This window comes from Plodia interpunctella, chromosome 24, assembly GCF_027563975.2.
Source record: "Plodia interpunctella isolate USDA-ARS_2022_Savannah chromosome 24, ilPloInte3.2, whole genome shotgun sequence".
NCBI lineage: Eukaryota > Metazoa > Arthropoda > Insecta > Lepidoptera > Pyralidae > Plodia > Plodia interpunctella.
The window spans coordinates 5,445,562-5,466,335 of record NC_071317.1 but is presented as its reverse complement, the minus strand read 5'-3'; the positions used below and the strand labels follow the sequence as shown (position 1 = coordinate 5,466,335).

General features: G+C 35.9%; 1 protein-coding gene and 1 long non-coding RNA gene across 2 annotated transcripts; both read right to left on the bottom strand.

The window, feature by feature from the left end:
- Positions 1 to 318: 318 nt before the first annotated feature.
- LOC128680510 (uncharacterized) lies at positions 319 to 7,217 on the bottom strand. Its single transcript, XR_008405871.2, has 3 exons — positions 7,136 to 7,217; positions 1,167 to 1,305; positions 319 to 464 (listed from the first exon to the last, which is right to left on the bottom strand). It is a non-coding gene; the product is annotated as an uncharacterized LOC128680510 (long non-coding RNA).
- An 11,742-nt stretch (positions 7,218 to 18,959) lies between these two features.
- On the bottom strand, positions 18,960 to 20,640 carry LOC128680401 (uncharacterized). The gene is made up of 2 exons (XM_053763520.1): positions 20,352 to 20,640; positions 18,960 to 19,430 (listed from the first exon to the last, which is right to left on the bottom strand). Exons 1-2 carry the CDS (start codon positions 20,512 to 20,514, stop codon positions 19,018 to 19,020), a joined length of 576 nt encoding a protein of 191 aa, XP_053619495.1. The 5' UTR covers positions 20,515 to 20,640; the 3' UTR covers positions 18,960 to 19,017.
- Positions 20,641 to 20,774: the final 134 nt, after the last annotated feature.

Genomic DNA, 20,774 nt, shown 5'->3' with positions numbered 1-20,774 from the left:
GCATTATTCTAAGTAGTGGTTAAATGGCATGAGACAAAATGATAGAAAAATAATAAATTGTTATCTAAACCTTCCTCGGGAATCACACTAACCGTTGGTGAAAACCGCAAGAAATGCCCGTGCAGTAGTTTTTGAGTTTATCGCGTACAGACGAACAGGCGAAGACGACAGGCATAGAACTTTGTTTTATAATATATAAGGATAAGGTAAAAGTATACACAGCATGGCCCCCGGCTGGGAAGTAACTAGTATTTGCGAAAATCTAATTTCATAAATAATTTATTTTGATGTATATAAATATAAATTAATTCATAATACACGGCCTATCTGCTTTTTAGTTTTAATCTCTGCTTGTACTACGATTTCGTCCAATTTCGTGGAAATTGTCTTTGAAGATGGCCGAGCCGCACGAGCGACATCGTGAATCATGTTCCGAACACATTGCGAAGTTGTTCAGGGATGACCTGTGATAAAAATAAATCATGATTATTATAATTATATAATGAATAATTATATTATAAATGCGAGAGTATGTCTGTCTGATACGCTTTCACAGCGAAACTGATTTTGATAAAATTTGGTATGCGTATTTATATAGTTGAAGAACTGAGTTCAATCATAGGTTACATATATTATTTTTTATTCGTTTTTATTACAACCCCCAGAGACCGAGATATCAGTAATTTAAGTATGAGCGGACGTAAAAAACGCAGGCAAACTCCGGGGAAAAGCTAGTCTAATATGTAACCAAAATTCGATGCACGGGATTCAATCAAAGAAAAATTGCTCCATCATCATTTTATGTGGTAATGCAGACAAACCGATGTAACCTAACCCTTTTTACCTCAGAGCATAGAAATCGACCACTTAATAAGGACGAAAGTTTACGACCTTTTCAGCTGATGTGGCAGATCAGTCAAAACTATACGCACTTTTTTTATTTTGTAGCATTTTTTGTTGTCAAAAAAATCTCAAAAATCATGCATTTGAACTTTTTACTACCGTTCAAAAATGCGATACGCTCATTTTTTTTAATTCATTTGTTTGAATGTTAAAAATACGCTTGCTTCTCAAACTACTTTCTGTTACGTGTTATTATCGTATTTACGGTAATCGCTAGTAAAAAAAAACGGTAAAATATTGTTTAAAATGTTTTTAACCCTTACCCGCGCTGTCGTGTCAAAATGACATATGTCAGAAAAGGCGGCAAAACGCGACCGCGCGACGCACATGTCATAACAAGTGACGGCGGTCTTACAAATCGTCTCGGGGAAGTGTTATTTTGCGATTTCCATATTATATTCCCTGAAACTCGGCCAAATTATTATGTATTTTCTAGTAAATATAAATGTGCTCGTTATAGATAGATATCTAAGAAATGTAACGAGAAATCCGTTACGACGTGTGATCATATAGGTAATATATCAAAAAATGTGACAATAGGGGCTAATTGGACAAGTTTTTGTTTTTATTACAATTCGAAGGCCCTTATATTAATAGAAAAACAAGTGAAAAAATACAGCGATAATGTCAATGCTTTCAAAGATATGACAAAAATAAAATCACACATTTTTGGAATCGGCCAAACGCGTAGTGTTTTATTATATGAAGATTTGAGGGTTTCTTTTTAATTTCATACTTTTTGAAAATGGACTCTCCAGCCAACTTTAAATCCAGCTGCATTTTATAGTCTATGAATTATCATAGTGATCCGAAATATATGCATTTCTCTAGATTATACATATTTTTTACAATTCTCTGACCTTATCTCCTTACCTATATGCGTAGCTACGAAATTGTGCATTACCACTATCTTTCGTAAGTGAATTTGGAAGCTAGGAGCAATAGGTAGCTACTTTTTGCGTCGTATCACGTCAATATAAAATCATTGATCTGTTATTTTCGCCTACGACTGCGTTCCTTTTATATCAATTTCGTTGTAATAAAAATAAATGTTAAATCGTAAGTTAGTTCGTACAAAAACAAATAATAGCAATTTCTGAATAGGACCTAATTTTAGGAACACCTTCCAGAAACTATCCACCATATATATATATAACTTATTATTTTAAATACTAGCGACCCGGCACGGCTTCGCACGGTCTAAGCTATTTTATATAATATAATTGCGAAATATAATAAAAATAAAAAAATATAAATGCGAAAGTCTATCTGTCTGTCTGCTGGTTTCACGGCTAAACCGCTGGACCGATTTTGGTGAAACTCAGTATGCACATGGTTAAAGGGAGGCATTGTTTGAACGGGAGTTCAAATATCAGGATACTTTTTTTTCCAAATTCAACCCCAAAATGACTATGGTGAGAGGTGAAAGTTTGTGTTCCACTTTCGCAAAGAAACTTACGCGGGCGAAGTTGCGGGTAAAAGCTAATACGACGCAAGTTTCAAGGGTATAAGGGAATAATATTAACCCAATGAACTTCTTTCGGATATCCCAAGTAGCAACTGGGCCAGGGTTGGACAAACAAGGGCCAACTATCCAAACACGTATCAAAAGGGTCGCGGCAAATATGAAGAAATCCCATATTTTATATATTTAGGCCCTTATTTACTTAACCTTGCGATGCTCCGTGATTTATATGTGGAAATGAGAATGTTTTTATTTGATATAGATATTATGCTATGTGATTGCACAGGTCTCGAAGATCCTTAATTTAGACGTAGCTATTGGTCAATTTACATACTATAGTAACCAAGTGATATTTAAATAGTATAGTCTGTCTAATATGGTGGCTAATATTATAAATGCCAAAGTATATTTTTTGTTACGTCTTCACGCTTTATCAACATATTCAATCCATTTCACACACATTTGGTTAGTACGGAGATGGACAATGCGTAAGCGAGAAATGCACGCGGGCGAAGCCGGGGGCAATAATAACCTAGTTTCTTAATTGTTACAGATCGTACCTTCTAAAATTATCTTTTGATTCATTAAAGCCTCAGTTATTGAAGATGAACACAAATTTAAGATTATTGTAAGTTCATTTCCCAACATTTAAATTAAAATAAAACGTGCTCATATTTATTGTCATCGAACAAGCACCAATTTTTTTAAAAATAATTTAACTTAATTTTAGTTATGTTATCATGAAATGAACATGATTTATCAAAATCTTGATTTGCCTAAAAAAATCAGGTCATCTCTGGTCTGACCAAGAATTTCAAGCCTAGGTAATTTTTTTCTTCTTCCTCCTCCTCAAATGTAACGCTTGTGTATATGCATGTATAATCCTATCATCCTACGTAATTGTACTATACGTAACATTTCATCCCTAAATTGAAACACTGTTTACATTCAATATCGTTTGTTTACTTTGATCTTCCGTGGAAGGATATAAATTGATTCTATTTTTATACACTGATATTTTCCAATATTACATGCTTACATATAGATTACTAGCGAATTATATATATTAGAATTAATAAGCTATATTTGAGTGGTTCTCAGAGCGTTTCGACCGCTGCGGCCGCGCTGACATTACGATCCGTCAATTTTGTTGAGGAAGGAATCGTTTCCAAAATCAATCATTCATAAAATTGACATTATCACACTACAGATTATATTAAAGTAATATAATAAAACGAATTCTTGTCTTCGTTAAAATTTTGAAATACAATTTACAGCATTTACGCGGCCGCAGTACAGTCGAAACGCATTGAGAACCATGCAATTTTCTTACGCAATTTTCTCATCATCGGTAATTCCAACGATAAATCTCCAGTTATGGTATTATTATAACTTGTTTAACTAAATCGGGAATTAATTGGTCTAAATGAGTTGTGTCACCGTGTGACATTCGACATCATAGTGTAATTGCGGATACACACTATCGGGAATAATCTGATAAGGTCTCATCTGATTATTTTTGAAATTTCTGTGAAATCGCTATATATCGCTATATCATATTGTATTCAGGTTGTTTAAATACGAAATGAAAATTTCAGGACCCGAGCGGGAATTCATTTATTTTTTTTATCTCAAAACATCAACATATTTATACCTGTTTAAAATTATTAAAAATATATTTAAATGACAATATAATATTTTAAGACAAAATGTTACCACACCCCCCTTAACACCAAACAAATATTAAAATAATATTCTTCTATATCGAAGGATATTATAATTTTATATTTTGAACTTGTATGTGTATATAATAGCTGAAATGCCAACTTAAAAAAAAAATTACAAAGACCGCGCCATTTTTTTCCACATTATCGTCAAAACCACTCTCTATCATTTTCGCATGTTCTCATTTGATTTATGACGGCCGTCTGCCTGACGTCAATCCTTTTCGGGAATGCGATTGTTGTCTATTTAGCTGCCAAGGCTTAGGCCCCTAAGTCCATAAGATATCCACGGGAGGACATGGAGTGGTCCTATTCTAGGGGGGAACCACACGCCTATCATCAAAACCATCGTATTTCAAGTAATTTATAGACCATAAAGAAAGGATATGTGAAAAAAGCAATTATCGACTTAATATAGACTGACGTATTTCAAACTCTGGAAATGACGGTGATATATGGAATGACCCTTACGCGTAACCTGTACTTTGGATGTTCGATAATGAACCTTATATACGTATAAATAAGGGCGTTAGAATGGAATATGAACTGTTTGAATAAGTTTGGAACTTATTCAGGTTAAACTATCGCGTTACTGTGAATAAGGCTGTTCACACATTGGCACGCAAAATGACGGAATTCTCATCACTTTAAATTGCGTTACAAAAAATGGATATTACGCCAAATTGAACAATCGAATACTATAATTAATTTTACAAGACTAAATTAAAATGATTCCTCTTCAAGACGTAATGTAATATTCTAGAAAGAGAATGTAACAGATCGGTTAATATCACATATAAGTAATAAGTACAGGAGATTGAAATATGTACTGGCCCATATATCCTTTATTTTTTCTTATTAGACATCAAATATACATAAACTTTGATACAGAGAATGACGTTATCATTTTTTTTTAATTATTTTATTGTTATTTAAATACAACGGTACAGTATTTATAAAAGGAAGAAAAGAAAAGAAATCTTATAACAATATCACTAAAAAGAAACATAAAAATCATAGTATACCTCAAAGCTATCATCCTAAACGTTCAATAATATTATTTATTATAGATACTTCCATTATAAATTTGTGTTTGTTTGATATTATTTCACGTCAAAACGAAGCAATGAATTGATTTGATTTTTTTTGTGTAGTAGAGACAGTTGGAAGGGTGGAGAGTGAGTGATATTTTTTGCCGCTAGAGTTAGTCGTGTATGATTTTAAGTTTCGACGAAACACAGATTGGATTAAAACTTTAATCCGTATTAAAGTACTTGGTTGGTCTAGCACTAAGCCTAACTAAACCCTACTTAGTTGATCACGTTAGTGGGTCCATCTTATCTATCTTTACCCACAAGAAAAGCTAGTGCTTCAACTGCGAACCGCAGTTATTATGAGTCCATGAAGAAATAGTGGTGACTAAACGTATTACGTAAACAACAATCAGTGAACTACATTTTATAGAACAACACACACTCAATGTGAGGCAGGCCTTAAAGCATCTGATACGGCAAAAAACCGGACGATACATCACTCCGGTCGCCGGCGCCGACATATTTACGGCGCATCCAACAAATTACGAAAGATCTCATTATTTGGTGCGTTCCCACTGTGCCTACTAGCATGGATTCGGTTGCGTGGAGACAATGAGTGCAGCAGTAGCGTGTGGTACCACACTCAAATAGCAACAGTGTATATGCGACTGTCGTGGCTGTCAAGCGAGTCGACTAAGAAACACCGCCTTAACAGGCTTGATGGGCAAACAATAACATTCCTAAGTAAAGTTAACGTCCAACGGCGGCGGTTGTGAAATCCCAGCCGAATCTAATAAATAAAGGTTTATATCAGGTTTATTTTATGCTGAAAAAACGGGCTTCGCTGCATCGCAACCCAGAATGCAACCAGCATGTACGAGAAGATTAGGGAGAGAGTATGTAAAAAATTAGAAATTAATTAAAGTTGGTGATATTCTACTGGAAATGTTTACTCTTTTGCGTCTTTGTTTGTTTATTTAGTTTCTGTAGCGGATTACTGAAATACGCTTATATGCGTAACTAAAAATCGACAATAAATTACCTTTTACCCGTGGAACATCACATATAACCCTAAATAATATTTTGTTACAAAAGAACAATCGCGAGTCACAGGGTAAATGTTGTCCATAGACAAAGCTGTCGACGTGGCACAAAACTTGTCCGGGATCTAATTCTGATATCGTTGGAGAGCATCGAGATGCAAAGTAGTAGAACCAAGGGGAATATTTTTTCCCTATCCGTTTCCTGAAACCGGACTCGTTTCATGTCTCTGTTTGGTGCTCCGCGAGATTTATTAATTCGATGGGCGATTTAATATCAAAACTATTAACTAACTTTAAGATTCATTAACTTCAAGGGAAATGACTTTATTTTTGGATAATTATGAGGGTGAAAATAAAATTATTTTAACTAGTTGTTCGCCGCGAACTTTTACCTCGCGAACACAAAAAAACTTTACAAAATTGGGAATATTTCTAAAACGACTAAACCGATTTTGTTGCCACACGAACTTAAAAATACTATTTACAGATCCTACATACTTTTTAAATTTCATCAGAATCAGACCACCGAAAGTTATCACGTTACAAACATACACACTCGTACATGCATACAAAAAAATTATTTTTGCCCCTAGTTGACTTGCAGACCTCGCTCGGTCAAAACCTGCTAAAATAATTTCCTTCAAGGAACAGTTCTGCCATTTTTTTTAAGCAACAGAGTTAGGGTTATCACTGATCATTGTACAATACGGTAATATAGTGTTCTGAAATATCGTTAACAACTATGTCCATGAGGCATGTGATTCCATTTGACGACCTCGGTGGAGCAGTGGTAAGGTTCTTGCCACTGAACCGTGAGGTTCCGGGTTCGATCCCCGGTCGGGTTATTACGGAAAATGATCTTTTTCTAATTGTCCCGGTCTTGAATGTTTATGTATAAGTATATGTATTTGTTGTAAAATATAGTATCGTTGAGTTAGTATCCCATAAAACAAGTCTCGAACTTACTTTGGGGCTTGCTCAATCTGTGTGATTTGTATATTTATTTATTTATTTATTCCCACTTGAATAGAACCACTACACAATAAACATCCTTCCGTAAATGACGGGATAAATAACTTTGACAGCTGATAGACCACAACAATATCTAAAAAATATTGACGTCAGGTGAACGTAAAATCTCAGTTGGGGCAACAATGTTCGGTGATGGAACAATGATGTTGTGCAAATGGGGCGCCATATCTACGTAAAATGCAGCCTGGAAACGCTCAATTGTGAGATGGAAAATCGAATAAGTCCACTCAATTTCTGATCATTGCTCTTAACTATATGTAACTCAAAACCTAATCGTGTGCCATTTCCTTTTGATACGGCCTTTCTACGTCTACGGATGATGGATGCGGGGATCTCGATGGCCACAGATAATGTACGTACGTAGCGGAGAAGGGAGAGAAATTCGTTTTTTTGAAAACGAACGAGTTTTTTTGAAATCGTTTTTTCGAATGCCCTTTTTCTCTTATTCATACAGGGTTTGAGTTTAAACCACGCGGTTTAAACTCAAACCCTCAAGTCATAATATTATAGTTCATAAATACCGTGTTTACATACAATACGCTTGTATGTAAACACGGTATTTGTATTACATACAATACGCTTGTATGTAAACACGGTATTTATATTACATACAATACGCTTGTATGTAAACACGGTATTTATATTACATACAATACGCTTGTATGTAAACACGGTATTTATATTACATACAATACGCTTGTATGTAAACACGGTATTTATATTACATACAATACGCTTGTATGTAAACACGGTATTTATATTACATACAATACGCTTGTATGTAAACACGGTATTTATATTAAATACAATACGCTTGTATGTAAACACGATATTTATGGACTCGGAATGAGATAAATTCTGATTCCAAATACCGTGTTTAATATAAGTAAATAGAGAAATCAGTATCAAATCGACCTCCACACAAACAAATTAGTTACACCTTTTGTTACAACTGTTAGTTCATTACCGAGCATCATTACCCAACACAAAATGGACGCACTGACATACTAACAGCGCATTCCCTCATTATGGTGACAAATGTCGCTAACATACATCATCATGTCCCATACGGAATGATAAAATTAAAAGCTATGTTGATATTGAAAATAGTAAAGAACTCTAACCTGGTGGTTTTTGGTATATACTCGATCGCATCAGAATATTTTAAGTACACTCACACTCCTAGCGACTCTCTCACATCCCCGGTTTCGTTGGGGGCTGTGACGTCGCGAAGCCCATAGTCAGCGTAAAAAATAACCTTAAATTTTTTTATGTGAATATGTTTGTTACTCTTTCACGCAAAATCTACTGGACGGATTGTTATGAAATTTGGTACACAGGTAGAATATAACCTGGAATAACACATAGGGTACTTTTACCCCGAAATTCCCACGGGACCGAAGCCCCGGGCGCAGCGAGTATACATATAAACTTACATATTCTATTTATTAAAAAAGCCGCATCAAAATCCGTTGCGTGGTTTTAAAGATCTAAGCATACATACATACACAGGAACAGACAGCGGAAAAATACTTTGTTTTATACTATATACCTAGTGATACTGATGAATAAGAGACTATCTCAAAATACATATATCTTAATAAGACACATTCACAAAACGGACATCGTCCATAAAATCGGCATAAAAAAACAATCACATATTTAAAAAATGCAATAAATATTTATTTGCCGTTTAAAAATCCATAATACATCCATTGATCATGTTAAATCTGTCTGGACCAACACTACCAAAACACTACAGTCTGTAGTGTTGACCTAGGATTCTAGAATTTCTATTCTATTCACGGGATAACGTGGATATAGTACGAAGCGACTAATAAGCACATTAGCTAAGCTAAAGCTAAGTTAGCTAAGCACAATAGCTTTGCCAACTGGCAACAATAGTATTCCTAAAGAGGTCGATGTCAGGCAGACTGCTAGTTGTGAAATCACAGGAGTCTTCAAAATATTAGGTTTATTTTTACGTTAATGCCTGACTTTTCGGCTTGACAGCCCCAAATGCTTACGCGAGTAGGTAAAAGAGAGAGAATTGATATATTTTTTGTGTAAGTAGCTTCAATTACAGAATTCTATTATGTTCAGACATTATATCTTACTATCGGCCCGGTTTCGTTCGGGTTTCGTCCGTGCAGTAGTTTTTGAATTTATCGCGAACAGACAGACGCGGCAGAAGACTTTGTTTTATAATTAGGTAGATATATGTATATATGACTTGGAAAGCTAAACAGAACAATGACAAATTTTACCGCGGGAAAATATTAAATATCCTCGAAAAAACATAACCTAATTATGGTTAGTGCCATTGCCGTAACCTTAGATAAAAGAAATATATAGCCGTAACCCATTGCCATATAGATTACGCTACTTTTACGATACGTAATATGTATTATACTATCCATTCTATTCGAGGAGAGGTCCCTACTGGGACCTATTCGAACGAACATCACTCTGGAATAAATTGTTTTTAGACGTATTGAGAATAAACGAAAATTTGATTGGGGTGAAGACGCGAGTGACATAAATGACGTTTGATTATCATAAATCCGCCGTTGGGGGCCGCCGACCCGTGTGTGAAGGTCTTAGTATGGAGTTTATAGTGCGTGAGATATTTGTAGGCTCAATGTGTATTCATTAAATTCGTCCTTTGTGGTGTTGTGATGCCTCTGCTCCAGTTTCAAGTCTGGAGATCTTGGGTTCCATTCCCATAAAGAAAATGCGCAAAGAATACTATAAACGGCTTTCGAAAAAAATATTATGATTGTATTGTGCAAGAACGAGAAAAGAGCATTGGTTGTTTATAAAACCACAGCCGAACCTTCAGCGGACTGCGGGCCATGAGACGTCACAGCTGGGAATGTAACTGGGAGCATTTCTGATTAAATACACAAATGGTGAAAGCATCACTGCTGAAGTCGTAGCCCTGAAAATATATTCAAAAATTTCAGATAGATTGTGGCCTGGAATATAGGCTACTTTTTGTCCCGAAATTCTATCCCGAAAGGGGAGAAATAGTGTAAGTTTGTATGAAACTTCGTTATTTTTGAAGTAAGACACGTATAATTTCAGATTGACCTCGCCTTTAGGTTGGAATTTTCAAAATAAATTTGTAATTATTATTTTTTTTTATTGAAATTTGAAAGAAGTACTTACTTAGAATTTAATTACGAAAAATACGGATAATTAATATTAGATACCCTATGTTATTACCATTTCTTTTAATTCCAATAAGAAAAATACGGATAATTAGTTTTACTACCTGATAATAGATGGCGCGCGGATACTTAGTTTTATTACCTGATAATATTTTTCTCTTAAATTTGCTTTTTTAAACATGCGAGTGGACTGAATGTGTTAGGCTCAAATTAACTTTTTTTGCTATTTACTTATGCCTATGTTTACGATATTCATTGCTTCTTGCTAAATTTCATGATTGTACGTCAACGGATATACCATTGTAGGTATCGATTCCCTTGTGAAATCGCAAAATTTGCGACATAAACAGTCAAATAATTTACTTATTTATCTCATTGATAGCAGAAACTCCTCTTATATGTAAGTAATTAAATAAAAATTGTATGATATCACAAACAAATTGTGAGGCTGTTTGTTTGTTAATAAGGACAATTTCTGATGAAATTCATGAGACGGCAAGTAAAATAGCTGATGCTTTCCTTTGTCTATTTATCAACGGACTGCGCAAAGATGAGTATGTCTGTCTGTGACGTCATAGTAGTTTTGTTATTATAAATCAATCAATATATTTATTTACATTAAATGTAAATAAATATATTGATTGATTTATATATATGTATGTTTCACGTCAACGTATATACATTTTACGTCTTGCAGAGATATTTGATTGACCTCATTACAAAAAATATAAACGGCGTACTCAAAAATGACAACCTAAAATTAAGGAATCACTAATCTAGTGATTTTCACTTGCCACGGTCCTGATTAATATCACTCGCGTCGTCTATAATAATCACTCTATTCATATCAATAAGATATTCATATTTTCAAAAGCCCTGAAGAATGGACAAACCCAAGTACAAACGAAGTAAGAAAGTAGCCCCTGACTTCCGAAAATCCGACGCCCAACGGCTGAGGAAATAAACGACTAAACATTCAAATGATACAAAAAGTGATATTTTCAAAAACAAAAGTTAATGTTTTCAATATCCCAGCTGTTTTGAACCAGACTTATCGATCAAGGACACGCTGTAATAGGCTGTCATCGTAACAAATGATCTGAAAAGAAAATATATATCGCCCTTAAACGGTAAACACGCATAAGCTTTTAATGTCATTGTGATTAATCCATATCTATACTATCCATACATCCATACTAATATTATAATAAAGATAAAAGAATTGTTTTAATGTTTGTAATTTAATTAACTAAAAAAACAAATTTTGCGAAAAGTTTGGCTCAAAAATAGACGATACCTGAAGAAGTAACATAGACTTTTTCAATTATGATTTTACCCGAGCGAAGCTGCGGGGGGCCGCTAGTATTGAATATTTTCGTCGACGTATTTGGCACACCGTGTTTGACTGAACTAAGTAACTTTATTTCTTCTTTCGTAAACGGCTTCATTGATTACTTAACAAGGCCAGTTTTTTTAACTTTTATTAGTCCACGAAACCCTAGAAAATGAGGCAAAGTTTCACGGCAATTCAATAAAAAAAAGCGTTATTTTTCATTATTGTACGTGCATTCACGTCCCACTGCTGGACAAAGATCTCCCTCCATTTTTTAAAAAAACAAACAACAACTTCTGGTCTGCGTGAATTTCCACTACGTCCATCTGCACCAGCCGATTTAAACAGACATATAGGTATATACATTTCAATTATATTTATTTGTGTGATAATTATAATTTGACATCCTTAAATTTGACATGCGTGCCTTTGTCTAGTAATATACCTAATTATAGCTTGATTTAAATGTATTAATAATTCTGTTAGGGCATGTCTAGAATATATATCACGTACACGTTTCGACACAATGTATATTGTTTGGAAATAAACTAACTTTTTCTTTTCCAAATTGAACAAAATTTTTGGTGAACACTAATTTAGGTAGGTATTTGGTTAATTCACAAATCTATGTACACGAATAAAAAAAAACACAGAATTATAATGTGGCAAGAAATTTAGAAGTAGTTGCGGATTTGGATGAAGAAAATGTGGATCAATTGACAGGTACACGGGAGCTACCATAAAACAGTTACCACAAACCATAAAACATAAAACAGCACGTCATTTTGTCCACAGTTTTCTCTTTTTTATACGAAAAGAGACAGCATATGGACTTTAGTAACGTGCTACACGTGTTTGTATGTTTCGTAAGGCTTTCTGCTAATTAAATTAAATTAATAAAAAAAAATTAATATAAAAATAAAAAAAAAAAATGGATGGGGTATTTCTTTTGTACACATGCATTAAAAATTAGTCACCTTATTAAAAGGCATTAAACCTAAATTCATTATCTTCATTATAATTTCGAATCGTAATTTCTAAATGGCAAAATTATGTTCATAACGAAACAATTTCTGAACGCTTCAGGCTGAAATCACGTTACACTTTACGATTTAATTTTATCACAGAGGGTTCTATCGAAGTTTATGCAGGCAGCATGACTATCTTACCCCATGTGGGTAAGATAGTCATGCTGCCTGCTCCTGCTGCTGCATGCTGGTGGGTGCGTTCTATATCAAACATAATCCATATATATATATATATATATATATATATATATATATATATATATATATATATATATATATATATATATATATTATATAGTCATTACTTCCACGCTTATAGTACACAAACTTTTTTGCATTTGAAATATTAGTTGGGATCGTAACGACCGCCGACTTTCTTGGTTCCTACAATCGAATTGAAGCGGTGCTCAGATTTGGGTAAAAAAAAAAATTTCTGATGTATTTTACATACATTTCGTTATAATTATTATTTATTATAATTTACGTTAATTTCTTAATGTGTATAAAAAGTTTTGATTCATTTGGCATTAAGGTTTTTGAGATATCATCCTTTAAAGTGGAACTAAATTTTGGATATGTATAAAAACGCCCCGTATTGAGAGGTAACATCGTTTAACGCCCCGTACCAAATGGGTTAAGACCTTAGGGCTTTACGGCATCACAGCCCCGAATGAACGGGAACATGCGAAGATGAAAGAGAGAGATAGTTGAAGTAGAGGGCTGATACAGACTACTTTTTGTAGCTAGCGAAGTCGCTGTCTATAGTTAGTTGTATCCCAACTAATATTATAAATGCGAAAGTAAGTTTGTTTGTTTATTTGTTTGTTACCTCCTCACGCTCTATCTACTCAACCAATCTTCTTGATATTTTGCATACGTGTAGTTTGAAGAATGGAAAAGGACCGGGATGAAAGGTAACCTATCTTTCATCCTGGAAAAATAACGGTTCCCGTGATAATTAACGCGGGCGTTTAAATCTAGTGATAAACAAATGTCCCATCGTCATCTCCCGGGCAGAAGGGGTAAACCCAAAAAGTGCTGGCTTGATATTGTGAAGGAGATATCAATGGTCTGAGCTCTCGCTTTACGATAGATGAGAGAGGAAGATTTCGTATGACTTATTTAAGAATGATACTTCTGTATTATTAATATTCGGTAGAACGGCTCCCTTATAGCACCCTATTACGAGTATGTCATAATCAGCTTGAAATTACAAACTTAATTACAAGGCGTACGGGAATTCGAAATCTCACGCTTAGGTTTCTTCTTTCGACGGCGCTTGGCAACAGTTTTCTTGAAGAAGTGTTAGATTTCTTCAGCACTTCTTAATAGACAAATTATTTCAATAGATACCTACCTAACAACTAATGTTAACTGACTAACTGGCTGTAAAAAATCCTACTAGTTTGTGAGGATGTGTATGATAAATCTGTGGATCTATGTAGTGTGTATGTTTGTTACTCTTTCACGCGAAATCTGCTAGACGGATTGTTATGAAATTGGGTACCGACACGGGTAGTATATAATCTGGAATAACACCTATTTAATGATTTAACAAAAAGTTAATGATTTTTGTATCAATACTTACATAATTAATACTTTTACTTGTACTTGTGAATTGCTGATCTAAAAATTATTTAAGTATCCATCCCTTTTCCTCGTACGCACTTCCAAATACAATGTCGGCTACAACTTCGCAAGCAAAACTAAAAGCGGCGTATTACTGAAGCGTCGTCGTTGGGCGACCACCCTGGGCCTCTAGTTTGCGAATACCGAATGTTATATTTGCTTCTAGCTATGTTAGATTTGCTTCTTTTTAACAAGTTAAATTGGATAGTTCTGGAAAAAGCTAGTAACTAATAAAATTTATGAAATAAAGTGACTATTTCACTATAACTAAGTGACTATTTAAACACCTTTCCATTTGTATTTTCTCGAATCAAATTGCCATTTTCGCAGCCGTCCCGAATAGAGATTAGGATGGGCGTCGCTGTAGAATTTTGCCCAACGCGCTTTCAGCGTCTAAACCGACACTGAGTGAAACAAAACAATGCAATCAGGGAGTAACGAACCAGCTCGGAGAGTGCTCTTATGTGGAGACCTCCCGCGGCTTTCATACATTTGTTTATTGAGAGGAATCGTTTGATGATTCTGTTTCTAGGGAGACATTTTTCTCTTCGTAAATCGATAGGGAAGGGAAATAAAATTTTACCAATTGGATTCCATCAAATGAATACAGGACACGTAAAAGATAATGATAAATTGAATACTAATTCGAAGAAAAATAGAAGATACTTAGAAAATAGTGGAATAAAAGTGGAGATAATTTTGGAAGGCTTTTGACCAGCGCCGAAGACTGTGCGAAGTAGAGAAGGTAAAATTGTCTGACAATTAGCGTGTGAAGTGGAGATGAGATAGTAAGAAATAGGACACTGAGCTCCGACGCTCAACGGCTGAGGAAGAAACTGAGAAAACGCTGAGAGAGATGTAGAAAATATCTACAAAAATTCTGTTTTGTGAGATATTGAAATAAGCACATAAAATGGTTTTCATTTCGTTTTAATGATAAAGAAGTCAACTAATTGAAAGATAACCTAGAATTTAAATGCATATAAGTAGTTACAAATGTAAAAAAAAAGCAACTTTAGATATTTTTCATTACCGTCTGTGCCCTTAATGGAGAATTTCCCAGCCAGTCTCGTAAAATCTGAGCCTTCGACGGAAGTAGTGAAAGACAACGTTGGAGTTGCGACAATTAGCATTAGGGTCAGTTCACACTGACAACGCTGGAGTACCTAGCGATATTATTTTTTTTTGTAAAATACTCACGAGCTCCGATGCTACGTGGCTGAGAAAGAACCGGGGAAAACGCAACATTTTCTCATATAATTTTGGCACTCGTGAAAACCAGCGCCGGAAATCCTATAACAATCGAATCGAACGCATACAATTTAATTTTTTTAAATTTTTACCTACACGATATCGTCAATTCTATTTGACGGATTTTGATGAAATTTAGTACACAGGTAGAATATAAACTGGAACAGCACATAGGATAAATTTTATCCCAAGATTACGGCGCATGCAACGATGCAGCCTACATCGGAAACTCCGAAACAAGTTTATCTGCTGCAGATTTCGAGACTTAGAATTCGAAAAAAAACATAGCGCGTGCTCCCGCCCTAGAATAGGACCACTCCAAATCCTCCCAGGGATATCATACGAGGCGACTAAGGGACACACATTAACAGCTGATAGGCCACAATATCATCCCCAAAGAGGGTTGACGACAGGCAGGCAGCCCATTGTAAAAGCATATGTCATCTTCTAAATATATTTTTTTTCGCAAATCCTGGGCTTCGGGGTGTCACAGCTCCGAATGTGCCCGGGAAACACGCGAGGATGAGAGATTGAATTCGAAAAAACACTCTAGCATACCTATAGAGAATTCGTGCCTTTTTTTTATTACACAAATAGTAAAATTACTACAATAACAAAGTGCTCATACAATGCCCAAAATGTATTGATATGCCACATACGGGTACACCAGCAAGTTCAAAATCGTTGAAGATGTCGACATGACCGAAATTGGTTGGACATCGTCACCATCATCAGTAAAAATACAAAGGGTGAAATAGTGATAAAAGCATTGTAAATTTTATTTATTATTTTAAGGTAAATACTTACCTACTAAAAATTATGGTCAATTACCAATATGACTGCGCCCTTACAACGCACACCTGTCGGCTCTCGCGCGTCCATTTACGATATCGAGATGGCACTATTTGTAACCAACACCCAAACAAATGGTATCATTTTGGTAACGTGTTTGTTGTTAACTACATATATATATTTTTGTTACTGTTCTTGACCTTTTTTCCACTCATGTGGTGGGCACGTAGCTTCATTAACATCGACAGCCATTTTAAGGTCCGGTTACTGCCACAGGCCTTCCTTATGGATGGATAAGGGCTATGGGCCATGACCCATCACGCTTAGTGCTCGTAGGACAGTGGTCCTATACTTTAAATCCTAGGAAAATTGCTCCTCCATTCAATAGTGCTCCGTTGCGTCAATGCGCACTGCGTTGTCATGGCTCCGTTGTTTTCTGTAGATTTTGACACTGACGTGCGTTGACGTACGTTGAATCATACAATTTCTGCGTTGTTCTGTGTTATCTGTAGACGGACGTCAAAACGACGGAGCGCAATGGAGTAATTTTAATCTCTAACTCAAATTTTATTATATAAGTACCTACTTTGCTTGTTGTTTCAGGCAAGTTACATGCTCGTTTGCTTTTTGGTATTTAATATACTTGGTATATAATTGCGTGTACCTCACGATAATCTAATATTTATAATATACCAGTCCTTTCTCGCCATCTCGCCTCGTGACAAAAGACTAATCGAAACGCAGTGGTGTCGTCAAAACCACGCAAAACCTAATGGAAAATCCCCTGGGCCTGAAAATTGGCAATGGCGCATTTTCCTTCGCGATTTTTCTAAATTTTTTCCTCAATATTGATAAGAGCAACCGACAAATCTCCCGCACGAAAGGATGTTGTAACGTCGGCATAAAAAGCCAACTAGAAATACAATAGCGGGTAAAAGTACGACGAAAATATGGCGAATTCAATGTACATTGCTGGTTTTTCCTTGCATTGCTTGCGGTAATAAAAAAAATCACTTGCAAATCAATACTGCGCACGTTGATATAGATATTACATCCAAGACCCGGGCCAATCAGAAAAAAATCATTTTTTTCCATCATGACCCGACCGGGGATCGAACCCGAAACCTCTCGGTTCAGAGGCAAGCACTTTACCAGTGCGCCTCCGAAGTCGTCAAATATATCTACGAAAAAGAGATAGTTATATATATTTGTTCTGCTGTCTGTACACAAATCTATCTAACGCTGCTTCATTTAAAACTTCTCAATGTGTGGGAGGCTAATACCTTTAAAGTACTAGTGATACGTACTTGTGCTTCTTTAGAGTTTATTTAGCCTCAGTATTTGAAGTAAATACTTAACCAATTTGTTAAGTATTTACTTCAAATACTTGACTGACGATAGACTGATAGATACCTAACACCGATGACCCAACGGCTATCAAAATAATTTCAAATCATTTTGAAATATATTACCTACTTGCTTAAATTTTTCAAATATGTGTAATGTTGTGTTAACTTGACAAAGCAGGTTCAGTCTTTTACGTCAGAACAAATCCTAAAAAAGACCCGCACTGAAACTTATATTACATAGAAACAACGAATAATTTTAATGCTCACTACAAACTATACAGAAGACAAATTAAAAACAGTAATTTTATCTCCTTGGCGGTGGTGCCCAGCTGTACATTCTCATGGCGCAGTACTCCATGAGTGCCAAGGCAAGGGGGTATATAATAGGAGTGCCAGCATTCGGCGAGAGGTAGGCCACAATGGCGGCGGCAGTAGTGTAGTAACCCCACTCTCTTTTGTTCTGAATCGACCAAATCCCGAGGCCGATGATATTAATTGCGACGACTATGTGTCCCAACTCTTTATTGTCTTTTCCAATGAGAGCTAGAGTGAAAGGAATTAGTCCAGAGATAAGATGGAACAGACTCATGGTTTCGTTAGTGTTCAAAGGGTCTTTTCTGTGCATATCCGCCATGAGGCAGGCCAAGGGAAGATATTTTGTGGCTTTCATGCTGAGACCGTACGCTGGGGCAAGGTCACCGAACTTTCCGCCTGATGACAAAAGACAGAAGTCCATTAGCCAAAGATTTCAGCAGTGATTTTGACGTCAGAATGGTCTAAACCATTCCGGGCCGGATTAACAATAACAGAGTAGACACATGCCTAGGGGTCCCGCGCGTTAGCAACGCAACGTTGATTTGCAATAACATATCCTCATTCATCAATAATCCAGAAACTTGCGACTATTGCATAAATCATGGAGTGAGTTGTGCAATAGTCTCATCATATACATATTTTCCAATTGAAAACAGCAATTGCATACGGACCCATCTCGATTTTTTGAATTTCACACTGATTTAAGAACAGCGTATGAAAGATAGTAAAATTATTTCCTCAACGTCACACCAGTGTGACAGCAGTGTGAAGGTGAGTCTGGCGTGGATTAATCTGGTCCTGCATTGTTACCTTATATGAACGAGCTTAACCATACCTTAATACACACATTTAAAAAATAAAACAAAAGATTTACTAAAAGGAACTCACAATTTTATTGCTCATAACAAAACATGATCACAAAAGACGAAACAATTGCAAAATAATTTTATCTCCTCCTGTTCTGCGGCGGTACCCAACTATACATTCTGATGGCACAATATTCCATAAATGCCAAGGTCAAGGGGTATAGAACTGGGGTGCCTACGTGTGGAGACAGATAGGCTAAGATGGCGGCGGCAGTAGTGTAGTAACCCCACTCTCTACCGTTCTGAACCGACCAAATCCCAAGGCCGATCACATTAGCAGCAACGACCAAGTGACCCAATTCTTTATTGTCTTTTCCAATGACGGCTAGAGCGAAAGGAATCAGTCCGGAGAAAAGATGGACCATACTCAAGGTATCGTTGGTGTTCAAGGGGTCTCTTTTGTACATATCCGCCATTAGGCAGGCCAAGGGAAGATATTTTGTGGCTTTCATGCTGAGACCGTACGCTGGGGCAATGTCACCGAACGTCCCGCCTGGTGACAAAAGATAGAAGACGATTAGACACAACTTCGTTTCAGATGAATGGTATGGCTTCAAAAAGCACATTTAAAAATGATGGCAACGCAACGTGGCTAAACTTTCATTGTTTGTCACTGTTTTCAATAAACTTATATCCAGGTACGTTAGAAAATATTTATGAAAATCTAATATTTCTACTATCAGTTCTTCATCGTCGATATTAACTACATGTTAACTCATATAAAGGATAAAGTAGGAACAATGCAGGTCCGGATTAATCCAAATGGGCCTGTAGGCAATACCGTTTTTTAGCCGTTGGAAAGTAGTTGATGGCACCCTCAATCAAACCCTCAAAAAAAGATCTGGACTGGACCTCCATGGCAAAAAGAAAGAGTACTCCCTGAGCTTAGGCAATAGTCCTCGACACCGTCTATCGCTCCTGTTACTACGCAACTTGGTACAGATACCTAACGCTTTGGTAGTGACAGAGTAACCACATCTGATATGACCCGACAGACCAACAGGCCAACAGAAAGGAAAGCGTGCATTAGTCTCAAAATCTCGCTAAGCGGGTATAAAAAAAGGATTATTTCGTCAAACGACAACGAGAGAAAGGAATAAAGTTTTTTTGTGTTCAAACACCTAATAGAGCTCAATTTTATTTACAATATGCATTAGAAAAGTATACAAAGAAAAAGAGGGACAGAGGCGTCCTGCACTGAACATTAAATTCGGTCCCGCCACAATCGGGACGTCTGGCAACGCTGATCTGCGTCCCTTTCTGTTGGTAGGTTATTCAGTCAAATCGGGCCATTTGTTATGCTATGGCCGCATCATTCTATCTCTTCATTCGCTATGAAAACAGAAAGGCGAAATGAAATGCGACCATGGCATTATTAGTATAACAAGCAATAATAAAAGAAATAAAATATTACTCTGGAAATTAAGTATTCCCAAAATTCCGTGTATCAAGAAGTTGGTGTGCATGCCAGGGTGTGTGAAACTCTTCCCAGAAGACCATCCTGAAATCCCGTTACCAGCCACGCAACACAGCACGATATGTGCCAAAGACGCATGTAGGTTGTCTTCTTGCCCCATATCATATCAGACGCTATCGTTAAAAAAGTTAAATGCAAATCAAATCATCGCGTAAATCAATGAAAAATTACACTTATAAAAAACAATAGTTACAACTTTTCTGACAGTTACTGACATATGTTTAAAATTCTTTTTCATATTTCAAGTAGAAAAATAGGTTCTCCTTCTTCTTTTATGTCCATTCTTCTTAGAGTATAATGTGAGGTCGGGCCTCCTTGGATCTCCTCACGGAATCTCCTCGTACATTTGCGCCAGATGTC